This window comes from Galeopterus variegatus, unplaced genomic scaffold (genome assembly GCF_000696425.1).
Source record: "Galeopterus variegatus unplaced genomic scaffold, G_variegatus-3.0.2 Scaffold6060, whole genome shotgun sequence".
NCBI lineage: Eukaryota > Metazoa > Chordata > Mammalia > Dermoptera > Cynocephalidae > Galeopterus > Galeopterus variegatus.
This window is the reverse complement of record NW_007732171.1, coordinates 123,593-133,554: the sequence shown is the minus strand read 5'-3', so window position 1 is coordinate 133,554 and position 9,962 is coordinate 123,593. Positions and strand designations below refer to the sequence as shown.

The following is a 9,962-nucleotide window of genomic DNA, read 5'->3' as shown; positions in this document are numbered from 1 at the left end:
GGGCGAGGAAGTGGGGAGACTGAGAAACCAGGTGATGGGGCATTACCAGGGGACTGGAGGGCTCCAAGGCCATCGATGGGGAACCCATTGTGTTCCAGGCTGAGCTCATGGCTGTGGGGAGACGCAAGATATGGTGCCCACCCTGAGGGGCTAACTGGGGCTCCACACAGGGACATCTGACAAAGTGAAGGCAGCCACAACCTGGAGAAGTCAAATCCACCTGGAGGCGATGGGGCGAGGGTGGGGGGCAGGCGAGGCTGCAGCTCCATTGTGCAGCAAGAAGTGAGGATAACCGGGGAGTTTGGCAGGTGCGAGGGCCTGGGGACTGGGGCTGGGGGCAAGAGGGGACAGTGAGGGGCGTGGACAGTGAGGAGGCAGTGCTGGTGGGGGATGATGAAGGGGTAGAGAAAAGGAGCCCAGGGAGGGGTCAGAGAACGGGGAGAGGAGTTTGAGAGAAAGGTCAGAAGGAGTGGGGCCTGAGGTGATGTCTGGGGGACAAGGACACTAGTGGTCACCCAAAGCCCCAGCTGGGGTGGCTCTGGCAGCTGCCGGGGCAGGTGGACTCACCGCTAGTGATGGTGAGTGTGGTCCCCAGGATGGACTGCCACATCTCCCTGCGTCCACTCTGTGTGTTCAGTGTGACCCGGCAGAAGTACACGGACTCGTCCTTCCTCTGCAGGTTCCAGATGCTGAGGGAGCCCGACGTCTGCTTCTCTGTCCAGTTCAGGAAGAGCCGGTTCTTGTAATCCGCATGGGTGAAAGCTGGGGTCTTATTGTAGATAAATTCCCCGTGGAAATGGCCCCGTCTCCAGGATATACTCACTGTGGGATCTTTTGCTAACTCCTTTGGGTAATAGAAGGAGAAGGAAATATGAATGGAGCCACCCTGGGGTGCTGAGAGGTGTTTTGGTTGGTCGACCCCATAGGCATAGTTTGCTCTGGATCCTGCTGAGTTTCCTAGAGGAGGGAGGAGAGGAGGAGACCTTGAAGCCACAGCAGGAAGCAACAGGAAAACCCCAGACTTGGGCACCTTCACCCATGGGCAGTCGTGTGACAGATGGCAGGACTGACCTCTGGCCTGGGTGTCCCCTCTCCAGGCTTGGGGAGGAAGGAGGGCTGAAGGGTTGGGGTGAACCCACCCCTGGGATACCACCCCATGTTTGTTAAGGTTGGGAGGCTTGGCTGCTCCTCCAACAGACCTCTCCTCACATGCACAGCCACAGCCCCTCCTGGGAGGCCCTTCCTGTGGTTTGGGCAGAGCCCCTGCCAGGCGGTCCTGGCCACTCACCAGCTTGCAGAAGTGCTGGTGACAATAGCAGCAGCAGCAGCAGCAGCAGGGGCCAAACCATGGCCTTGCTGTCCTCCAGGGGATGAGAAGACCAGCAGGACTGTTGAGGCAGGAGAGGAGGCCCCAGGGATTCCCGGGAGCTGGGGTAGTCTTGGGTAGAGCGTGGATCAGGCTCCTTCAGAGGACTGAGGGAGGGTGGGAGCCTTCCCCAAACCCTCCCGCCCCAGGGAGACAAGCACTTCCTTTACTAATCTGGCCGTTTCTTTTCCTGTGTTGTAAAAGGGCCTTCCTTGTGGTCAATGCCAATATAGCCCTGTCCACAGGTCCTCCAGCCCCGTCTTCATGCCAAGGAGCCCAGTCCTGACCCTGGCTGGCTGGGGCCTCTCCTCTCCCACCTCGACTCCCTGCCCTGCTGGCTCCAGTCAGCAGGTCCTGCAGTCAGTCTCTGTCTCTGTCTCTCTATCTCCCCTTTTCTCTCATTCTCTGATTGTATCCCAGTCTCTGTCTTTCATCCCAGGGGACGGGGCTTTCCAGAACCAGCCCAGTCTCTTTCATGAGCATGAGTCTGTCCATTTATTCCCCAGGATTCAGCTCTTAGGGAGGACGAGGAGACGTAGGTGGTCACATGCTGGTAGCCCCCAGCCCTAGCCTCAGGTCCCCAGCTTGCTCTTCACTCTCTCCCTGCTCAGCAGGGCCTCCCCCGCAGTCCCCAGGCCAAAGCCTGGCTGGCCCCTCCTGTCCCCAGCTGCTCCCTAGATGCAGAAACTGAAGCCTCCTGAAGTTAGGGGTGAGGGTGCCTGACAGTCCTGTCTGCCGAGAGAGAGGAACTGGAGGTCTCACCTTGGCCCCCTGAATGCGAGACTGGATCTGCAGGGCCCTCTCTGTTCTCACCACCCTACAGAGGAGGACACCAAGGCTCAGTGAAGCCTTGCCCAAGCCACATGACTCTACAGTGCTGGTCCAGAACTAGAACTCCAGTCCTGCTGAGTCATGAGCCTCCGCCTGCCAGGATGCTCTGCATGGCTGCATGGCGGCATCTCTGGGCCTCAATCTGGAACTCCAAATCTCTGGTGATGGGAGGGGAACCCCAGGAGGCTGTATTTCCCTACAGATCCTTAGGTGAGTCCATCCACAGCTGGGAGTTCCCTGGCTAATCCAGAACCTTCATTGGACAGAGGGGGAAAGGAAGGTTCAAAGCAGTAAGAGTCACCTGTTACCCGGTCCCTGGGACCGTCTCTCATGGAGGACACTGCTAGCCTGGGAATGGAGGTGGATGGGTGGGAGATGGGGGGGCTGGGAGCTGGGGTGACCCACAGGGCTGGCTCTTTAGGAGGCTCTGCCCACGCCCTCCCCAGGAAGAGGTGGGCACTGGCTTGTTGAGTGGACCGTGGGAACGGGGAGACATGATTTCACCAGAGGAAGTGGTGTCCACATTCTTAAGGTGGAAGGAAGCAGAGACGGACGTCCCTTCTTTTCAGTGTCTTCCCTAATCCTAATAGTCTCTCCCACGCCCCTCCCCATGGTCAGCCAGCAGCCCCGCCTTCTCTGTGTCTGCTGCTCCTACCCTTGCACGGGAACCCCTTTCCCTGAGTCAGGCCGTCAACACCCTTTGTCTCCTTTCCAGCTTCATGACACTCTGTATATGGACAGGATGGACATACTGTTATATCCATTTTACCCATGGGGAAACTGAGGAACGGAGTCTTTGGGCTGAATTGGTCCCAGCAAGAATGATGGGCAGAAGACAGGACAGGGGCTCAGCAGGGCCTCGATAAGGTGGTCTGCCCTACCCAAAGACTGACTCTTGGGTTGCATTCCAGCCTTGCCACATGTAGTAAATGCATCTAATTTTACGTTGCCTTGGCATCATTTTGAATGTAAGTTGAACTTCTCATACCAGATGTTGGGCTCTGTCGTTGTTGACACAGTTTCTAGTTCTCTACTTCCTCCCAGTTTCTCAGTGTGGTTGATCCAAATGTCTCTGCCTTAGGCAACTTCCTCCTGGTGACCGCCTCCTCAGGGGACAGCTAGATGCAGCCTGCTTGACTGGCCCTGCTGAGCCTACCACCGCCCATGAACTGTGCAGATGTGCTGCAGTGAGCACCTCACAGTCACATCTTCACCTCCTGGAACCTCTGCCTGCATGCTTTAAACCTATCCATTAAAACTCCCTGCAGGAAATCTGTTTCGATAATGCCCTGAACCCAATAAAAGCATTGGCCCAAAGGTTTCTCTCTGTCTCTCCATGTGCTCCCTGACCTCTGTGTGTGTGGCTTCCAGGTGTGCTGTGTACCTCTCCAGACCTGTAAGTAATAAAATCTTTGTTTCCATCTTGTGTCTCTTCTAATCTTTGAAGGTGTGCTCTCCATCTTTAAGATCCTAATTTACAGCACCCCACTAGCTGTGGGACCTGGCTAAAATGTCACTTGCTTGCCAGGCTGCCTAAGGAGGGACTAAACCCCACCAGGGGCACCACAGGCAAGCTGTTGAGGTGCATAGAACATTTACGAAACACGCTCTGGGTAACTTCCGCATGGCACATGTTGTTGAGGTGTCTCCAAGACCCACTGTTGCCTTGTGCAGTCTCTCTCTATATAAGTTGCACATTTTATATCACTTTCAGGGCCCTGGGCTCAGTTGAATTCCCATGATGTATTCTATTGTGTGACCTGATTTCTGTTCAGGGATGGTGTGAGGTTTCCTGGGGCTTGTTCACCCTCCCAGCCCCCAACAGGAGTGACAGGGGCTGGGGATCAGCCTCCAGCTGAGGCTCTGTCACGCTGGGGGATTTGGGGAGGAGGAGGGCCTAGAGTGTCTGATTCAAAGATGGTCAGAGCCGAAATGCAGTCCTATAGTCCATCAGGTGGCCATCAGGGAGGGTCAGAAGCAGAGTGTTCAGAGGCAGGGACTGGGTGGGGGGTGAGGGCCAGGGACCACATTTGAGATCCACTGCCTTAGATCTCACCAGTTCCCCAAGCTCTGTTCCCTTCACATTGGCCTCGTCCATCCCTGCCTGGCCCCTCACCTCTCAATGACTTCGTACTCTGTTCTCAGTTTCCTGCTAAGATAAAAAATAAGGCATAACTGTCTATTCTCACTACCTCTTTGCATTGTCCTGGAGGCTCTAGCCAGTGCAATAAGGCCAGAAAAAGCAATAAAAGTGTTCTATGTTTTCTTAGATTCTGTATTGCTGTTTTTGGCATCCATTCATCACAGGAATAATAGTATTTATATTTTCTTATTTTCTGCATTCTTGATGCTCTGGCATCTGCAGCCTCACTGACGGGGGAAAGACAGCCCCTTCCAGGACTAGCCAATTTAAAAATTTTTAAACCAAAATTTAAAATGAGCTGGTCAATATCTATAAGAAAGCCTGCTGGAATTTTGATTAAAAATGCTTTGATTCTGTAGATCAGTGTGTGGAGATTGATCTCTTAACAAAGAGCCTGCTGATGATCTATGAATGCTATATCTCTCCATTGACTTAGAACTTTGATTTCTCTCCTCCATATTTTGCATGCAGGTCTTGCCCCCCCTTAAGATGCCTCCTGCGCAGTGAAGAGGCATCAGCATGTCCGGCACCTCATTTGTCTTAGGCATTTCATTCCAGCTGTCTCTTACTGGCCCCTTGATTGTCATCCCTTCCCTGGAACTTGCTCCTTCCTCAACCTTCCATGTTGGGGAATGGCTGCCCCTGTCCCTAGCTGCTCAAGCTGGAAAACGGGGCCTTGGCCCTAAGCCCATCCATATCCTCTCTCCCCACAGCCAGGAACAACCCTGCCTCCACAACATATTTCGAATCCAGCTACTCCTTTCCCTCTACAGTCCCCCATCCCAGGCTCAGACACCCCATCTCCCATCTAGATTATTAGCAGAGCTTCCTGACTGTTCTTTCTTCTACTCTTCACCCCCCACCCCAATACGAATACTCAACTTTCTCTACTTAGCAGCCAGAGTGATCTTTTAAAAATATAAATCTGATCATTTTATTTCTCTGTTTAAAACCCATGAAGGGTTTCTACTGTCCCTATAATAAAATCCAAATTCCATGCATGGTCCCAGTCTATTGTGTTCACCTCATGTCCTCCTACTCCCTCCTTTGCTTACCTTGTTTCAAACACAACGACCCTCTTTGGACTTTTGCAATGTCAAACTCTTTCCAGCTGGAGGGCCTTGCACATGGCTTTCCCTGCCTGGAATGGTCTCCCCACAATCTTTGCCTAGACAATTTCCACTAGACTTAAGGTCTTATTTTGAATGTCAGCTACCCAGAGAGGCCCCTTTATTCCTTCCCACAGCACCCTGATCTTTTCCCTTTAACATTCGTGATGTTGTTTGTTGGTTTATTGACATGCCCTCTCTAGAGTAGGACACATGAGACCTCACTTGCTCTGGAATCCTAGCACCTAGCACAGCGCCTGGTACCTTGTAGGAATTCAGTAAATATTTCCGAAGGAATGAAATGAAGACATGAGAATAGGGGAATGAGGAGGAGGTGGGAAGGGGGCTGGCAGGGGTCAGGAGAGGAGAGGGTGGGGGCCTTGCTCCTCTCTGTAGGCATCCCTGTGCAAAGTGCCTTGCCAGTTATCCTCCAGGACATCTGACAGGTTGGTAGCCTCTTTCTGCCCACCCTCACCCTCCCATTGCCCTGTGCATCTGTAGTAGTCCATTTCTGTTGCTTATAACAAAATTACCTGGAACTGGGTGATTTATAAAGAAAAAACTTATTGCTTACAGTTTTGGAGGCTTGGAAGTCCAAAGTCCAGGGAACACATTTGGTGAAGGCCTTGGTGGTGGTGACAGTGACAGCAGGTATCATATTGTGCAATGGCAGAGCAGAGAGAGCAAGAGACCAACCTCCTCATTCACTCTCCTTTCAAAGCCCTCAGAACCACACCCATGACCACCATTATTAATCCATTCACTACTGCACAGTCCTACAATCCAATCACCTCTTCAAGGCCCCCCCTTTCGATTACCATAATAGAATTTCCCACCTTCAGCAGTAACAGCGGGGATTTAAACTTCAGTGGGGTTGGGCGGGGGTGGAGAGGAGCATCTAATCTACAGCAGCATCCCCCCCCTGCTGACCTGGCCAATCCTGGCAGTAGTTATCTTGTGGGGGTAGGACCACCAGTCCTGTTGTTTCTGCTGTTTTGCAATCACGGAGGAGACATGGCCACCCCAGCCCTGGACAACATTGTCCTGAACATGAGTTTCTGACTGCTGGGAACTCTGAAGATGGGTGCTGAGGGAGGCTGGGTGGGGGCAGTGGCAGGGCCAAGGTGGCCAGGCACCTATAATCCCCCCTCCCTTTTGGTTATGGTAGTTAACGTGACAGTTTTATTCAGAGTGCCAGGCAATTGTGGCTTCAGCTCTGCCCAGATATGCTGTTTAACAAGTACCATACCCTGGACTTTTCTCCAGACAGCCCAGCTCAGGGTGAGTTGACCCAATTAACAGATTCTGAAAGGAAGCTGTTAGAAGAGGGTCCATCTATGGAAATTCCAGGTGTCACTGGCCCTCTTCCTCAAGACTTGGCTGGAACTTGAGGTTAGAGAGCCCTCTGTCCCCCCACCCCATTGCTGGGTCCACAGACCTAACGTCCTATGCATTTGTGTGTCCCTGTGTTGGGGACGAGGGCACAGCCTGTGGTTCCTCTCTTGGGAGTATTCCCCTATGGGGCCTGGGAGAGGCCCAGAGAACGGGAGCGAGGCAGTAGTCTAGCCCAGCTCCACTCTGGCCCCCATACACCCCCACCCCATCCTGGCCAGGGCCATCTCCCCAGTCCTGCTGGTGCAGCCCTGACACACCCTTCAGACAGATTCCTTTTCGTAGGTTCCAGCCTCTGCTATTCACTGTTGAAGTCTCCTGGTCACCTCGATTCTAGGGTTGAGGCTCTGATGCCCAGTGCTCTGTGGCGCACCTGGCAAGGGTCAGTGGCTCCCGGGCTGACCACCGGCTGGAGGTCACACATTCCGCGGGCAGTCATGGCCCCTGGTCCCAGTCTTCCCTCTGAGAGCGTGGCTCTTCCTGGCTGGTCTTGGGACGGGCCTTTGGGCCGGGCAGGGAAGGGGCCTTGATGGGTGGCCTGGGGGCCAGTACAGGTTGGTGACAGCTGAGGGGATGGAGACAAGAGGGGCGGGGACAGCCAGGATGGGCAGTGGGCCACGAGGAGGGCAGGAGCTGGCCTGCCAGCCTGCACTGAAGGAAAGGACGGCAGGGGGCTCCAGCGGGTCGGGCAGGAGGCGCCGGAACTGAACTACCGGCGACGGGGACTCGGAGGAGCTGCGGGATACAGGCGGTGGGACCGAGATGGGACTGGAGACAATCTCCAGAGTGGGGTCAGAGGGCGGTGGGGGCTGGACCCAGGCAGGAGAGTTCCAGGGCAAACAGACAGTCGGGGTCAGAGGGTTCTTGGGGACCAACTGCCAGGCCGTGCTGGTGGGAGAAAGGGACAGCTGGCGGCAGGAGGGAGTCACAGGCCGGGGCCCGAGGGTGATGTGGGGGGGCGAGCTCGGGTCCCGGGATTGGAGTGGGCTGCCGGACCAGCCGCGGTAGAAAGGGGAGGGCGGGGCTGCGGCGCCCGGGCTCGCGAGCGCGGGTGGGTCACAACTCTGTCCCTGTCCCCCCCCACCCCCCTATGGCCTGTAGTCTTCTGCCCTGAGCGTCCGCCGACCCTCACACTATGGCCTTCCGGGGACCGTTCGGTCCCTCTGCAGCTGTGTCAGCCGTGCCACATGCTGGAGATGCGCCGCTGCCGGCCGAGCGCCAGCTCGTGGTCTCCCGGCTGCTGGGGCCTCTACCTCCCCGGGAGTGGACATGTCCAGGCCCAGGCTGGCAGCAGCGTACCTCCTGCTTTCTTTCCCCCAAAAGCCCCACTGCCTCCCTGTCCGGTGGCCCTGGCAGGCTGCCCAGCTGCTTTGCACATCAGGCTCAACGCCTGTTCCATGGACTTCCTGAAAATACCCATTGGGGTCGCTGTAGGTAAATAAGATACTCAAGGGAGTTGCTTAGCACTTGGGAGTCTCCTGTTCTACAACCGTCACATGCCCCTCAGGCCTCCTCAGACTTAGCGCTGAGCAAGGTGAGCCTCAGAGAGGTTAGGTGAGCCACATGGGCTCCCACAGCCAGAGGGTGACCTCTGGGATTCAAACCCAGGTCTGTTCAAAGTTGCAATCTTATCTTGGAGTGTGGCTGGAGGCCTTTCCTAGATGCTTGGGGAATCCTGAAGGGAAGAAGGTGGAGGGTCTGGGCTCAGTTCTGTCCCCTTGGCCAAGTCCCCTCTCTCTTGGGCCTCAATTTCCACACGTTTTGAGTGAACAAACAATTCTAGAAAAGGGGCCTGGAGATGCTGATCTGGGGGTCTGTGGTCCAGACACACCCCCACAGCACAGCACACAGCTCCCTTCTCAGCAGTCCCTTCCATCTGCTGCTGGTTCTGGCACTTGGGGCTGGGCACTGGGGAACAGGCTGGCTGTGGGGAGACTTTCTGGGTCCCGAGGTGTTTGGGTTCAAGTACCACAGGGACCAGGCTGGGCTGTGGCCTCCTGAGCTTGTGGAAGGTGGGCTCAGGCCAAGGGGAGTCTTCCCCTACTCCATGATGGGCTTGTGGCCCTGCCTGGGGGCCAGTGGTCCCTCAGAGCTCCCCCTCTGTCCCCTTTCTAGAAAAGCAAAACTTTCTAGGGGAGCCCACTCAGGCTTCCCCTGAGACTCTGCAAGTCCAATTGCCTCACACCCCTGTCCTGGGTCCAGACAGGGTCCCAAGGGTCCTGGGCCCTTATCTACTCCCTCCCCTGACCCTGCCTCCCTGACCCTCCCTGGGGACCTCTGAAGCACCCCTTCTTCTCTCCCTTGAGCCCCTAGACCTGGAGGGACCACTGAGCTCACTAGGCCAATGCTGAAGGTTTCTTGGAGGAGGAGGTTGACCACTGGCTGAGGAAGGCAGGCCTGACCACCCCTTTGCAGTGTGGCACTGGTGGCTGGATGGTGCTGGGTCCTGGGAAGGCCACATCAGAGAATGCCTGAGTAAGTAGTCAGCTGGGTTGGCAAAAGATTCTGTGGTTGGACAGAGCCTCCGGGCAGGCCCTCTCTGAGTGGAGCAGAGCGGGGGTGGTTCCTGGCCTGGCAGGTAGCACTGCCTGGGATTTCCCCCATGCAGGCCAAAGGAAGAGGCCAAGTGGCAGGTGCCCCTCCCTCCCCACTAGTATTCGCCCAGCTGGGGTGCAGTCTTGGCCTGGCTCCAGGACCACTCTACCCCTTGCCATCTGGAACCTGCTGTGTTCCTGGGGAGCTTCGCAGCTTACAGAGCTGTCACCCACGTGTCTCATGTGGCTAAGGCGTGATGATGCCCACGCTGCTGGACCTGTTTCCAGGAGGAGGGTTGACTCCCTGAGAGCGGGACCCTCTGCCCTCTCTTTGGACCAACCCCAGCCCCCATGCTGAGGCCCTGTCCCCTCTGGTTCTAAGCAGGCTCCTGCCTCCCTGAGCCTGCTTCTTACTCCTTAGCCCTCCATATGAGAAAAGGCCCAGCCAAGGCCCAAGTCAGAGAAACCACTTTGTTGATTGAGTGGTTTCTCTGGGAGGGCTGGGGAAGTACTTAGAATAGGAAATAACCTGGGATGGGGTTTTGTCACCTCATATACTCACACCTGTGCCCACATGTGCACACACG

General features: G+C 55.6%; 1 protein-coding gene across 1 annotated transcript; it reads right to left on the bottom strand.

Annotated features, from left to right (window-relative positions):
• Positions 1 to 442: 442 nt before the first annotated feature.
• Positions 443 to 1,514, bottom strand: LOC103605761 (paired immunoglobulin-like type 2 receptor beta). The gene is made up of 2 exons (XM_008590386.1): positions 1,289 to 1,514; positions 443 to 957 (listed from the first exon to the last, which is right to left on the bottom strand). The coding sequence occupies exons 1-2, from the start codon at positions 1,347 to 1,349 to the stop codon at positions 512 to 514; spliced, it is 507 nt and encodes a 168-aa protein (XP_008588608.1). The 5' UTR covers positions 1,350 to 1,514; the 3' UTR covers positions 443 to 511.
• Positions 1,515 to 9,962: the final 8,448 nt, after the last annotated feature.